Source organism: Micromys minutus (genome assembly GCF_963924665.1).
Source record: "Micromys minutus genome assembly, chromosome: 1".
NCBI lineage: Eukaryota > Metazoa > Chordata > Mammalia > Rodentia > Muridae > Micromys > Micromys minutus.
Window position 1 is genome coordinate 66,208,065 of NC_137969.1, and position 15,829 is coordinate 66,223,893.

At 42.2% G+C, this 15,829-nt stretch overlaps 1 protein-coding gene across 3 annotated transcripts in view; it reads right to left on the reverse strand.

The window, feature by feature from the left end:
• The window catches only part of SDCCAG8 (SHH signaling and ciliogenesis regulator SDCCAG8), a 184,850-nt gene that overhangs the window by 136,259 nt on the left and 32,762 nt on the right, over positions 1-15,829 (reverse strand). For all 3 annotated transcript variants that reach the window (XM_080909336.1, XM_080909337.1, XM_080909335.1), the window contains exons 10-12: positions 8,609-8,761; positions 3,356-3,490; positions 429-545 (exon numbers count right to left, since the gene is read on the reverse strand). In XM_080909336.1, coding sequence (XP_080765462.1) covers positions 429-545; positions 3,356-3,490; positions 8,609-8,761 — 405 coding nt within the window. The remainder of the gene's footprint in view (positions 1-428; positions 546-3,355; positions 3,491-8,608; positions 8,762-15,829) is intronic.

Below are 15,829 nucleotides of genomic sequence, written 5' to 3' on the forward strand. Positions count from 1 at the left end.
GTTAAAACTGGTCCAACTCTGCCAACAATCAATTTGATTGACATATTTACATATCAACCCATCTCATCTTACAAATTTTAAAGTTTCTCATTTAAAATTGGATGCAAGTTGGCATCTTTCAAGAACTTTATGTACGTATATTTTAGGTTCAAACTGCATTAGAACATTTTTTAAACTTTTTCTAAGTAATAGATACATATCCAAATGTATATTTATGAACTGTCAAATTGGAATTTCATATGCAAGCAGTTGAATTCTCACCACATCATGTCAGACAACTACAAATGAGTTTTTTAATAGCATAAGCGGGGTCCGTACATCAGTTAGATGGTATACGATAAACAAGTGGCTCAGGGTAAAGCCACACCAGCTTCAGAAAGCATGTTACTAACAGCTTAACAGCTGCTTGTGTTAGTGTGCTCCCTTACCTGATCTTTCATTTCAAGATCCTTTTGAGATTTTGCTTTGTATTCTCTGTGTTCCTTTTCCGCCTCATCCTTCTCCATTTTAGTTTTATTCAACTGAAAGCGCATTTCCCCACACACCTGTTGGATTATAAAAACAGATCAGTAGCCTCTGGAATCCGCAGAGAAATGTCTACAATTAAATCTTTTGGTGCCCCCTAGAGGACACACAGATAAAGTACAGCAAACTTTTCTAAGACCATTGAATGTGCTTTAAGATTTAGAGGCAATACGAGGAAGTATTGAGAGATGGCTCAGCAGGTCATGATGCTTACCACCAAGCTTGATTACCTGAGTTCAATCTAAAGGTCCCACATGGAACGAGAAAACATATTCCTTCAAGTTGTCTTTAAAGTTGCATGAATGCCACAAGGTAATTCATTCCCAATCTCTCAAAATCAATAAAAAACTATAAGATAATAAAATGCATAACTAACAAATTCAAGTAAAATTTGAGAATTATCTTATATAAAATAGTTTCAAAAGAATATTATCAACAAAAGGCTCTATCATCCGAAATCACACTAAGTAAAATAAGTCATGAAAACAGAATCTGTTTTATTCATTCAGATGGTCATTCTCTCTGTATTATAAAAATATCCCTTTAAAAGACTTCATCAGCTAAGCTTTCAAGGAAATTTTTAGAAGAATATTTTTTTGCAAATAAACTATATTATTGATATTTAGGTTACAACAGCAGCACTGACTATGAAGCATATATATAGCATCGGTCATACAGTTGTAGGTGTGCAGTGTGACTTAAATACCACAAAACAACGTGTGCTACAGTCGTAACTACAGTCTACACAGAGAGAATGTGCACCTCAAGTGAAATGACTGTGATGTTATTAGATAATGAATACATATAACATCTTTAAAATGTGGCAAAACATTCTGTATGCAATTTATTTTTCTCTAGTCCAGGTCACTCACACTGAGAAACATAATTGAGAAATAGAATTATCAGGAAAATCTAAATAAAGAGATGATGAGCCTTCCTAGAACTGGGACCTGCAGAAAGTTGAGTTATGTCACAACCCTTTCTCTAACAGTCAGATCTGCCTTTTCATGGTTGGATATTATCTAATGGCTACTCTTGCCCACAACTTTCCAATTTGGCATTTCTTCAAAACTGAGTTTTACAAGCTTTAGAATTCAGTTTGATACCATTGAGATGGTAAACTATAGTAAAGATGTGACTCATGTGCCTTCCTTTACTCAAATAGAAAGCTCTTTAGAAACAATACAGGTAGAGATGCTCCAACATACAACAAAGACACATGCACCATAATGTTCTCAGCAGCCCTATTTATAATAGCCAGAAGCTGGAAAGAACCCAGATGCCCTTCAGTAGATGAATGGATACAAAAATTGTGCTATATTTACACAATGGAGTAGTACTCAGCTATCAGAAACAATGACTTTATGAAATTCTTAAGAAAATGGATGCATCTAGAGAATATCATCCTGAGTGAGGTAACCCAGTCACAAAAGAACAGACATAATATGCAGTCACTGATAATTGGATACTAACCCTAGAAAGCAATGAACACCCCAGAAACAACTTACAGACTGTATGAAGTTCAAGAAAAAACAAAAGCCAAAAAAAAAAAAAAGAAAGAAAATGAAAAACCATTATGCTTAATCTTTACACACCAAGAAAACTTTGACTAATTCCAGGTTACATTTTGTTTTACATGTACTTTATGCTCATTGTAACTAGTAAGATTTTAATGAATACTATCAAACCTTTTAAAAAAATCAAGTACTGACAAAAATGTATTCATATACTTTTATGCAAAATTGCTTAAAATCTGTACATTTACCTTTGTTTTTTAAAATAAAGTTGTTCAATTTAAAAAAAAAAACAATACAGGCACCAGAGTTTAAAAGTTATGACAAGACAAATCAAAGCCAGCAATATTGCTCCAGGGCATCAAAAATGCACACGCACATGCACAAGTCTATCTTTAATGTGTGACAGTTGATTCTTCCATTCAAACACTTACCAACTTAAAATGCTAAATAAAACTGAAGAGTTACAGAAAAATCTCTCCCCCATTCCCAACTTGTTTAGCTTCATTCGGTCTACAGATGAAGTAAACAGCTCTCAATTTATAACATCAGAAAAATAACATTCCCTCAACAATGAAAAGAGGCAACGTTTATGGGAATGTGCTCCATAGCAAAAGTCTAGGTACAGTCCTCTAGAAGGCACTTTATTCTTTAACTCTCCTTCTTGGTCCTTTCAGCTCATTGCTTGCTATATTCATTCATCTACAACAAATTTCTTCTAAAATCAATCTAGGCATTATACCGAGCCAGAATTATCATCTGAGGGCTGGAAGGTATAATTATACTCACTAAAGTAATCTTTATTATTCTTGAAATAAAAAATACTTTTCTATTGACAACATATAAAGCTTTGGATAATAAGAGAAAATAGTTTCAATGGCCCACACCATTAATCCCAGCACTTGGGAGGCAGAGGCAGGCTGATCTTTGAGTTCCAGGAGAGCCAAGACTACACAGAGGGGAAAAAGAAAAAAAAAAAAAAAAAAAAAAAAGAAAAGAAAAAAAAGGTTTTAAATTGCTGACAGGGTATCTGAAAAACAGAGGTAGATCTCACAGTGGACAGAGAAAATTGACTCTGGCCTCCATAGGAGCACCACAGCATGTGTATGCCCATATATAACACACACATGCACATACCACACACACATATCACACACACACACACATACCACACCCCCCAAGCCACATACATATCACATACATACATACACACATACACATCACACACACACAATAATAAAAATAATAAATTTAAAAGAAAAATGGTTTCAAAAATATGTACTTAAGCCAATTACTAAACCAAAGCTTGTTCAGACCTTTGTGACATCCATTTCCTGAGATGCAAGCTGGTTTTGAACTTCCTCTAATTGACTGACAGCTGAAGTCTTCTCCCGGGTAACCTTTTCAACCTGGGCCTCCAGTTTGGCAACATTCTGAGATAGGATCAACATCTGTGAGGAAACAAAAATCTCAGCAATGGAGTTTGAGAATATGAAAATTAAAAAGTCACTTCATTAGTTTGAGTTACGATATTTCTCAGTGGTTGGAGATGTCCACTTCTCTACTCCAACTCACCTCATAACCTGGTATGCCTCCTTCCATCCTACCCATTCCCTGGACCTACAGTAAAAGGTGTAAGACAAGAAGGTCTAAAGGTTGGCTGAAACCCTGAGATAGCAGATACAGTTATGTTACAGAGCAAACTGCATGGTGTGGGGGGAAGGAGGGATAGAGAGAGAGAGAGAGAGAGAGAGAGAGAGAGAGAGAGAGAGAGAGAGAGAGAGAGAGAGACCCTTCTCCCAAATCAACAAGGGAGTTCTCTGCGGTTCCTTTGTTGGCAAGTATTAAGTGTTCCTCAGTCCTGTTAGATGTGCAATTATCTCCATCTCCCAGAAATCCCTCCGTGACTTCCACTGCCCAGCACAGAACAGGGGTCCTTCACACCACGGGCTGCCCCTCAGCTGCCGTGCATGGGGACTCTGGTGCCTGCTCTCTGTGCCTGCTCTGTTCCCACTGTTGCTGTCCATGCCATCTTGGTTGCTCAATATTCTGACAGTCACACAGGCATGGAACCCTACAGCAACCTCAGCACTCTCCGCCTCTGTACACCGCTGTCACGGTACTTAATCACAGGGTTTCATTGTTTCTGGGTGTCTCTTTATTTTTTGACTAGAAGTTCCTCAAGGGCATGTTCATTAAAAGTCACCAAATGTTCTAAGAGAATATGGTTGAATAATTAGGATCAGGGCTTTTCTAAAGGAATCTGAAGATAGCAGCAAGTCCTCCTTATTTCCCCTCAGGATCACACACATTTTCTAGTCCTTAGACTTAATGGCTGAGCTATTTCAACGATTCCAACTTTTCTGTGCTAACCTTAGTTAACACATTGAGAGTGGAGGAAGATGGGGGAAGGAGCAGTGATGCTGGAGCTCCAGCACAGCCCCCCAGCACGCATACACTGCTCTAAAACGAGAGAACTAAACTTGCATCCTAGAAACAAGCCTAACAAACTCATTGGCTCATACATAAAGAAAAGACAAAATGGGGGTAAATGTGATCAAAATATACTAAATACATACATGAAAACATACCGATGAGACCCATTATGGTATATAGTTAATATATGGTAATAAAAGCTCTTAAAACTTCAGTATTGAACAAAGGTACATGGTAACAGAGCTTTATAATGTCAGGTGTCTGCACTTGAATTATATAAATATATACTTGACCCACAAGGAGCCCTGAAGGGACTTTCTGATTTAGAATGATCAATAAATCGAGTTGTCTGAAAAAATCACGGAGAACTGCGTGTTTGATTTATAGTTATTTACATGCCCCAAACATGAAAAGTTTGTCTGAAAACTTCATTCCCCCATAGCTTTGTTAATAACAAACTACAAAGTATCTTTGTGCATGTTACAATCTGAACGAATAATTAAAGGTCAAGGAAAAAATAAACAGAGCGAATAGAGTATCATTTAACTTCTGTAATTTAAGAACTCAAGTTCATGATTATTCATGTCATAAACCTGTAATTATAGGTCTTCTGGACCCATACAGCAGCAGTCAATGTTAGTGTCAAGCTAGTAAAACTAATATAATACATATTTATATGGGGATAAGTCTGTTAAAACACATTACGAATGCTCAGATAACTCTTTGGCTAATTGTAAATTCTGTGTCCGTTCCTCTTACAAGGCGCACACCAATCCCTCCCTCCCTTCAGCCACCATCATTTAGCTCCTCTGCCCAGGACCTGTCTGTTGCCTCCTGTCACCCACTTCCTGAGGCTTCCCTCCTGTTGTCACACCTTCTTTTCCCCCACGCCCACCATCTGGAAGTCAGCATTACACTGCAGGAGTCTCTCCATCCACATCTGTTGCAGAGCCAGAAGTAACTCAGACAGCTGCAACACTGCTGGATGTCTAAGGCCCTGCATCAGGTAAGTCCTTTAAACTTTGACAGGGGCAAGGAAGAGACAAGGACGCCTAGGCTGGGAGAGCTTGATGGAAATTTCTGCAAAGTGGTTTCCAGTACACTGAATATTGCACGCAGGGGTAGAAGAGACATAACAAACCAGGGATTCTGGTGGGCTTAGGAGGTGATCAAATACGCATATGATAAAGGATGGACTAATAACACACCAGCGTGGCTCAGAGACAGCACACTGAAGGCAGGAGACAAACTCACAGCAGGGAATATTCATGGGGGAATGAAGCAAATACGGGCAGGCAGGGTCCTGTTCTCTAGAGCCTCCCATGCAAAGGGAGGGGGTGGCTAGTCCCTTCAGGCTTCCTATTGGGAAGCTAGGAGCACCTGGTTTTACACTGACTTTACAATGCAAAGTTATTGTAATGATGAATTGATCACTTTTCCTACTAGGCTGTATTCCTGAACTCGGTTTTGTGTGTGTGTGTGTGTGTGTGTGTGTGTGTGTGTGTGTGTGTGTGTGTATGTGTGTGTGTGTGCAAGTGTGTGTGTGTGTGAGTATCTGTGCATATTCATGCTGAGGCCAGAGGTCAGCCCTGGTGTCATCTTCAGTCAGTCTACCCTATTTTTTTTAAGGCAGGGTCTCTCACCGAACCTGGAGCTCATAGATTAGACTGCACTGGCTAGCCGCCAAGTGCAGGAATCCTTTGGTCTCCAACCTGCCAGCACTGAGATCGCAGGCACACACAGCCATGTCTGGCTTCATGTTGTGGGTGCTGAGGATCCAAACTCAGGTCCTGATGCCTGCGCAGTAGGCACTTTAACAACTAAGCCATCTCCCCGGCCCCAGAAAGCAGTTTAAAAAGTGAAAACTTTCTCTGATTCTACAGCTGCTTTCTATTTAACCATGTGCACACTTTCATACACACGATTTATACTATTTAAAAATATAGTGAGGAAACTCCCTTCTTGCTTTGTTTCATAAATACCTCGTTCAATTTTGTCCTGGGCGTGTATTTCAGATCTGCCTGAGAAACTGTAAAGCATCCAGACAGGAAGGCTGAGTAAAACTGCAGGGTCCTTTGCAGGCGAGGTGAGGAGATGGAGAGAAGGAAGGAAGGACAAGGAAGGACAGACAGATGCTTGCACGCCAGCCCTCAGCACGTGTGCACACTCATGAGTGTGACCATGGTACCCATGTTTGCAGCATCTCAGCACAACTACTGAAGCGGTATTTTGTAGAGACTTTGGCGATACCGGAAACTAAATACTTTCCTAGGGTAGTGTGGGAGCACGCACGATAACGCACAGATGTGCATTTAACTCCCTTTAGAGAAAGAATTGTATCAGATTTGGATTAATGAAAATTGGATTACTTGTATTGGATTAATTTTCAGTTCCCCTGAAATTAGATTAAAAAACTAAGCTACTCGGCCAAGTTCATACAAGAAAACACAGAGAAGGCACAGCTTGAGTTCACACTGGAGCTTATCTGTCTGTATGGATGTGTGGGGACAAGAAAGCTGTCCAGCAAGTCCATTGTGCCTTCCCTAAATAAACATAACAGATTTTCAAAACATCATCTCATTTAATCCTGTCAAGTGCTTAATGCATTCATTACTCCTGAAGATTAAACAAGGTCCTAAAGATAAAACAAGGCCCTTTTACTTGAGGAGGACAGCATCTAGCTACTAGGATTCAGTTACTCCTGTCTCTCAGTTCATACTCAGGACCGGACCTGAGATCTAATCTGCTGATGCTTACCCACTTGTGAAACGTGCCCAGAGTCAGATGCCTCCTTGGCTCAGGAAGTGACCAAGCACACATCATGGCTCTGCTTTTCCTCTTTGTGAATGCTCGCCTGAGTGGTTTTATATTGTGAAGCTATTGAGTCAAATGGCTGCCAGGAAACAGACCTCTTCCCAAATAAAAATACCCTAGGTGTGAACAACCAAGTTTTGCTTTGAGAGGCTCTGAAGGAGACCTGTGAGATTTTCAAACTTCTTATGCAGTGGAGCCTGAGATGCTGTTTCTTTGGATAGGAGAAAGAAACATGGCAGTGCTGATGATAAGAGGCTGTTGAGCATGGAAAGCAGAGCCTGGGCAAAGACTGCAGGAGCTGCCTGAGGTGGAAGGGCCAGGCACAGAAGAAGGGCCAAGAGTGGAATGGAAGAACAAGGCAGGTGAATAGTTGGTTGCCACCTACTGGCTTCAACTCTGCTGAGTTTCTCTGCTAAGGTTGAGGGAGCTTAGGAAGAATGTGACCTGAAACCTGTTCTGAAAACCTAGGACCACGATGCTCTCCTCTCCCCCGGGAGACATAACTAACTCCCAGTGACCTCCTAGGACCACGATGCTCTCCTCTCCCCCTGGGAGACATAACTAACTCCCAGTGACCTCCTAGGACCAAGATGTTCTCCTCTCCACTGGATGCCATAACTAAATCCGATCTTATCTCCAGGCACAAACTCCAGTTCTACTCCAGTTAATCAATAAGGTGACTTTCCTCCAATACAGCTATACCACACTGTCCAATGCGAAGACTCAATGTGTGGCTTCATGTCACATCTGGCTGATATTCCTAATACTCGTGTAGATTTAAAGAGCATTAGTGATTTAGTTAGTCCCTCTCTACATCTCCACACTTCCCTCTCTGCTAGTCTACCAGACTCCTCTGCTCTACCACCTGGGCCGTATCCAAACCCCATCAAAGCACAGAGCTGCAGCTCCCACCTAAGTATCCTTCCATCTTCCTAGGCCTTACTTCAAAATCCTTCCGTCAAAAGTCTCTCATGGCTGTCTAGGCTGGAGAGATTTTATGCATCTATGAACATATTTGCCTAACAACCACCTTCCCCAAGGTCAGTATGCTTTCTGAGAGAGTGGCTCCATAAACACATCCCTGGAGATTCCAATTCATCTGTTGAAACTGAAAGGAAGGTAGAGAGGGATGCACGGGAGGACTTTAGAAAGTAGGGGAGAAGAGCAGCTGTGAGCGTCCAGATGTGCCCACACCACTGCCAGGATCACTATACCACCTGCCTTGATAGGAGGGGCTAAAACTCCGAGCTGAGGCTAGCCCTTCCCCATAGCGATCTCCCCATCAGAGCCCTCAGCTGTGGGAGTGTCTGGCGCAGTACCTTTGACTCTGCATCCTCCCTCTCTCTGGTTACTTCTTTCTTTATCATCTCCTTCTCCAAAGCCCTTTTTTCTTGCTGAGAGGCAAGCTCCTTTTCCAGTCTTTCTGTCTGCCTCTCCAGCTCACTCTTCAGCTGCTCACACTGGATCAAAGCCTGCAGGCAAGAGAGAGAGAAGGGACGTCAGGAGTGGGAAGGCACACCAGAGAGAAATGAGACAATGACACCTTCTCTTATTTAAGGTAGTTCAAGCCCCCTCTATAGCCCATCTGGATGACTGCTCACCAGCACTACTGACTGTCATAGAAACACAGTAATGTAACACTCATTCACAGGTTTCCATCTCACAGTTGAGGCTACAAGACTAGTCAGCTGGAGAGTTATGGTGGCCTTGATGGTGGCCACAGAATACTCAGAATTTGAAAATAGGTTCAGAAAAGCTAAGTGTATTGTATTTTTAGTTATGTGGTGTTAGTACTTCATGAAATACACATGTAAAACATACTAGTATCTCACTTTTAATTCTTTAAAATAGACAAAAAATTTAAAACAAATGCCAAATACTGTATTTTATTATGCATAGATTGACAGTCTATTAATAATGTTTCCTTAATATAACTAAGATTTAGTTCATTTCTCTTAAACACAAAACTCACTGCCTGCTGTGATGAGGATGGATATCTTGCAACATCAGTAAAAGTTAATGTTTGAAAAAAAGTCACATTTTTCCTTTGAGCAAAATTGTCCACTATGTTTTCCAGAGATCAAAACTCCCTCAATTCTGGAAGGAGTTGCCATCCCACAGTCAAAAACACTAACCCAGAATTGTTCCTGTCTAAAAGAGCTGCAGGGACAAAAATGGAGAAGAGAGTGAGGGAAAGGTGGTCCCATGATCAGCCCAAATTAGGATCCAGCTCAAGGGGAGGCTCCAAGGCCTGACACTATTACTGATGCTATGGTGTGCTCACAGACAGGAGCCTGGCATGACTGTCCTCTGAGAGGCCCAACAAGGAGCTGACTGAGACAGATGCAGATACTTAAACTAGCCATTGGACTGAAGTCAGGGAACCCTGTGGTTGAATTAGGGAAAAGCTTGCAAGATGCTGAAGAGGAAGGGGGCATCCCATAGGAAGACCAGCAGTCTCAACTAACCCAGACCCTGGAGACCTCTCAGACACTGAGCCACCAACCAGGCACATACACGAGCTGGTCCGAGGCCCCCAACATGTACATAGCAGAGGACTGCCTGGTTTGGCCTCAGTGGGAGAAGATGCGCTTAACCCTTGAGAGACCCAAGGCCCCAGGGAGTGCGGAGGCCTGGGAGGGGAGGGAGGGTGACATCCTCTTGATGTCAGGAGGAGGAATGGAATGAGGAAATGTGGGAGGGTGTCCTTCGACCACATTCATAATGCTATCATTCTCTATAATGTCCAACAATGAAACAGAACTGACTGCAAAATACGCACGCGCGTGTGCGCGCGCGCGCACGCGCACACACACACACACACACACACACACACACACACACACTGAATTAAGACACCTGACTATGGTATCTCAGTCTTCTGGCATTTGTTTATGTCCACAGTGCTGGCCCAGCCCAGGACTCAATGTTCATAGCAGCTCTATTTATAATAGCCAGAAGCTGGAAGGAACCCAGATGTCCTTCAGTAGATGAATGAATACAAAAATTGTGGTACATATACACAATGGAATACTACTCAGCCATCAGAAACAATGACTTAACAAAATTCTTAAGAAAATGGCTGCATCTAGAGAATATCATCCTGAGTGAGGTAACCCAGTCACAAAAGAACAGATATAATATGCAGTCACTGATAATGGGGTACTAACCCCAGAAAGCTCTGAACATCCCAGAAACAACTCACAGACTGTGTGAAGTTCAACAACAACAACAAAAAGAATATATTTTAATTAAAATAGAACTGTATTACATCCCCCTTTCCTCCCTACAGCCCTTCCTAGTTTCTCTCCTATCCCCTCAAATTAATAGCCTCTTTTCCTATATTACTGTTACATATATACATATGTGTATGTATATTTACCCACAAATATTTAATTACAACCTTAAAAAATGTATTCGTATACTTTTATGCAAAAATGCTGAAAATTTGTACATTTATCTTTGTTTTTTAAAATAAAGTAAAAAAAAAAGAAATTAGGACATTTTAAATTAGATTGTAAGAGAAATGAGAGTGAATTTTTTTCCATAACTAAATCTCTTGGAGCCTGAAACACTAGGGAATACTGAATTCTGTGCAATCGTGTAATAATCGCTTTCCACTAACCTAGTAAAAACAACTGGTAACTTTGACTGATGCAATGAATATACTGATAGAAGTAAACAGAACCTAAGGTATCCCCAGCTGCACACAATCTTAGGCACTAACATCGTCAAGTATGAGAAGAGTAAGAGCGCCTGAGAGCCGGGCCAGCCCAACGGCAGAGGGAAAGCATCCGGTTTGCGCAGGACCGGGAGGAAATGGTCCTCCTGGTGGCCGAGCAGGAGAAGGTCCAGTGGGAAGCAGAGTGGAGCGGCCCCTCAGAAACAAACTGTGCTTGCTGACTCTGGCAGCTGTGGCCTAGGCTTCTGTTTTCTGCTGCTCAGCAGCAGGATGAGTGAGTGTGAGGAGCAATGAGCAACCCTTAGGTCACAGACTGGTGATAGGTATGTCACCAAGTTCACAGGGGTAAAATAGATTTCATTTTATATGTCTAAACTTTTTAACATTTACACTTGATTACAAGAAAAGGAAGAGTAGTATTTAGTAATAAATAAATAAGTAAATAAATAAATAATTTAGTCACATAGGCATGCATATATACGTGTGTATATTGTGTGTGTGTGTGTGTGTGTGTGTGTGTGTGTGTGTGTGTGTGTGTACTCGCACATGAACACATGTGGCAGCCAAAGTCCTTAACTGCATCTCTACCTAAATTTTTGAGACATGGTCTCCCACTCTACCTGGAGCTCACCAATTAGACAAACTGGTTGGGTATTATGCCCCAGATATCTTCCTGTCTCCACATCCCCATCAGATCCTAACTCAGGTATTAATGCTTGGGCAGCAATCGCCTTATCCTTGGACCTAAATCAGGGAGCTTTGGACTTCTGAGATCTAAAGCAGGAGACCTCAGCCAAGGCTTAGGGGGTTCTAACCCTTATTATAGAGTATTTGCAGGATACTGGTCCTTGTAATCCAAGGGCTTCTATTTATTCATTTTCTAGAACCACAGCTGATATATAACCACGAGGAAAGTAAATCCTCGAAGGCTAGAGCACAACTAAGATGATCATGTCCAAGCAGGACCTGCACCCCATTTTTCGTGGAGGATCTGGTGTGGTAGGCTTTCCTTTTCCTTGTGTGGTAGTAATGGCCACCAGCCTTGAGGGTCTGAGGAATTATGCTTTCCCACGCCAGGGACCCCACTCAGTCTCTTCCTCTGCAGTCACTTCACACTGTTCCTATCGACATTTGTTTCAAACATAACTTACTGCTTAGTAGTTCTATTTCTAGTTTTATTAAGCCACAGGATAAAAATCACTATCATAAAGATGTCATACATTTCCACAACAAAACTGACATCTGTCAACTAAAGTTTTAAACCAGGAAACCTATTTATGACATCTCTAATCTCCCTCCCAACTGTTATAATTTCCTAGAAATTTCAGCAAAAGATTCATGAATAATAAACTAATATATTACAATAATTTATTGTTTACTGTTAGTAAACATAACATTTAAAGCTTATAAATATGAATTTTTATGAAACAAAGACCATTAAATAAAAGTGATTATCAATATATTTAAGATTCTTATAAGTAAAATACAATATTACTTTTAATTTATAAATACTTGCTTACTGGAAATTTATCAATAAGCCTACACTGAGACCATTTGCAAAGTCATGCATCAGTTAGTGACCATGTTCTGAGAAATGCATATTATATAATTTTACACTTAAATAAGCCTAAATGTTGTAGGTCATGTCACTGCCTCTGAAGCAATCAGGAGACATACTAAATATGAGGTGAATGAGGCTGCTGCTGGTATGATCCTACAGACACACACACACACACACACACACACACACACACACACACACACATAAGGTATACATTTAAAAATATTGATAAACACTCTCCACAGGTCCCATGGACTAGAACACCAACCACTGAGCAGGCATTGAGAGGCCCATGGCTCCAGCTGCATATGCAGCGGAGAATAGCAGTGTCTGGCATCAATGTGAGAAGAGGCCTTTGGTCCAGGGAGGGCACGTTTTCCCAGTGTAGGGAAATGCCAAGCTCTGAGGTGGAGAGGGTGATTAGGAGCAAGTGCACCTTCATAGAGATAAGTGGGGGTGGGGTGGGGTGGGAGAGGAGTAGGGGAAGGGGATAACATTTCAAATGTAAATACAGAGAGTATCTAATAAAAAAGGAAAAAGATAATGAATATGTTATCAAATGAGAAAATAAAATGATGATGATAAAACAAGCATGAAGACCAACAACACTGCTACATTCCACCACTGAGCTCTATGTGACAGAGAGCCACATATGGCACATTTTGATACAACAGTAGGCTTGCTGGCCCCAGCGTCACCACAAGCATGCCTGCTCAGAGTGCAGTTCCCCGGTGAAGGAATCCAGTGCACTGAACAGCTTGTTTCTGTTTTGCACTAGACAGTGTGCTACAAGCAGTGGAGCCCAGTGATCAATGCTTCCCCGGTCTTTTTTCCACTCCAAATTTCTTACTGTTGCCTTTTTGCTTCTATCAAAATCCAAGGAACAGAATAAAAAAAATACCTTTAAAACATTTACTGAGCCTTCTATATTGCCATTTGTAAAGACAGTCTTCCTCAGAGTGTTCTTTCCTTTCTCATGTGCTCATTGACTTCCTTAAGCCCCAGCCTGCACACAGCACTCAGCAACTTTGCTCCTGAGACTGTCAGGCAGGCAGCGGAGGAACCTTTGCTATTTGTTCCTTGAATTTCATCAACACACTCCGCCCTCATTTACTCCCAGATTATACTTTTCTTCTCTTTAAAAATCATCTTCAGTTGGAATAAGTTACATTTTCCAAGTAAAGGCCTTCACTGAGCACTAGCTATGCAATCCAAAGCTTCCTACGAGGCTAACAGAGGCCTTTCGCTAAGTTCACCTGGACCTAGTTCATCAGTGATGAGTGTTCTCATCACTTGGGAAAAATACAGCTTTGCCCAAACCACAGATCTAGACTGTGGAACATAGACCATTGCTGAGTAGTACTTCCACACCATTACCTTGAGACAGCATTGTGGTCTTCTCACACCTGATATTTGTAACAGGTCAGGTACTTTCACTGCATGTAAACAGTGCCATAAAGCAATGCGTCCTACCCTGCATGCAATACAAACAATGGCCACTAGATGGCAACAAACACCAAGCAACTACCTTGGTTACAAAGTACAAAACTGAAACTATCCACACTCCCTATCTTTTAATAGCAGATTTTGTATCTTATAAGAACTTTAGGTAAAAACTCACAGACTTCAACATCATGTTAACCACATTTCAATTCAGTGTGAATGCCAGGTGCGCAGTACACAATACCTGCCTCGCACATTCTTTTTCCTTTTTTATATTCATCTCTCATAGAATACATCACAACCACAACTTCCCCTCCTTCCATTCCACACAGTCCCGTCTCCATTTCCTCTGTGCCCTAGATCCACTCTTCCTCCTTTTTCCTTCAGAAAAGACCAGGCCTCCCAGGGATATCACCCGAATAGTGCCTAACAAGTGTAAGACTGGGCACAACCTTCATTATCAAGGCTGGTCGAGGCAACCCAGTAGGAGGAAAACGGTCCTAAGTGCAGGCAGAGGACTCAGTGACACCCCCACCCCCACTGAGGACCTAGTGCAGCCAAGCTCGATGATTGGGTCTGTGAGGCCTTGTGAGCCACACTTAGCCTCCGTGGGCTTGCTCTCCTGGTGTCCACCGCTCTGACCCCTACAGTTCTTTTTCCTGATCTTCCGTGGGCTTTCCTGAGCTCCGAGGGTAGGGGTATGACTGAGATCTCCAACTGAGGATGTCCTTAATGTGTGGCTGTGCGTCTCTGCATCTGCTCCCATCAGCTGCCAGAGAAAGCCTCTCTGGGGACGACTGGGCTAGGCACCAATCTATGGCCTTGCTAATTCCCAACCACTAATTTTAAAAATTAATGATCTAATATCACATTTATTTTTAGAACTACTGACTAATTTTCCTCAACAAGCATTAGCTGTGAATGTATATGCAAGTGGCATGTGAGAAACACAGAGTTACACATACAGTCCCTCACTGGGGATGGCGACAGAGAGCCACCAAGACTTTGTGTAACAACAGTGGAGTTCAGAGGAGCAGAGGTTCATTCAAACAGGAAACGGGAATGTCTGCAGAGACTGCCAGCTGAAGTGTGCCTCCTCTGAGGAACGAGTACGCCATCTATGACATGCGCACTACAGCTGCACCGTCAGGGAGCTCAGGAATGTGGGTCTGCATGAGAGTGTGGTGGAAGGTGACGCTAGGAAACGTGGAGGAAGGCCATGCTGAAGAACTCTCTCTTACTGTGCTTCAACAGAGGGGCTCCCGAGGGGTTATTTACAATCCAGAAAATCCGGGATAGTGGAAAGGACACACGGGAACTGGGGGAACCCAGAAGAACAGTCAGGAGGCTACTGTGATCGTCTGTGCAGAGTGTGGGAGGTGAACAGGGGACACTGCAGAGAGACAGCACACAGTGAGTGACTGGAGTCATATGAGGTGTGGGGAGGGGCTGAAGATGCTGTGAATGCTGGAAGCTAGAGTTGCTGGGGAGATGAAACACAGAACAGCCCAACAGCAAAGATGCGGTAGACGGAAAGTGTAGGGGGTAAGATGCGGTAGATGGAAAGTGTAGGGGGTGAGGTGCGGTAGACGGAAAGTGTAGGGGGTGAGGTGTGGTAGACAGAAAGTGTAGGTGAGGTGTGGTAGACGGAAAGTGTAGAAGGTGAGGTGCGGTAGACAGAAAGTGTAGGTGAGGTGTGGTAGACAGAAAGGGTAGGAGGTGAGGTGTGGTAGACGGAAAGTGTAGGGGGTGAGGTGCGGTAGACGGAAAGTGTAGGTGAGGTGTGGTAGACGGAAAGGGTAGGAGGTGAGGTGTGGTAGACGGAAAGTGTAGGTGAGGTGTGGTAGACGGAAA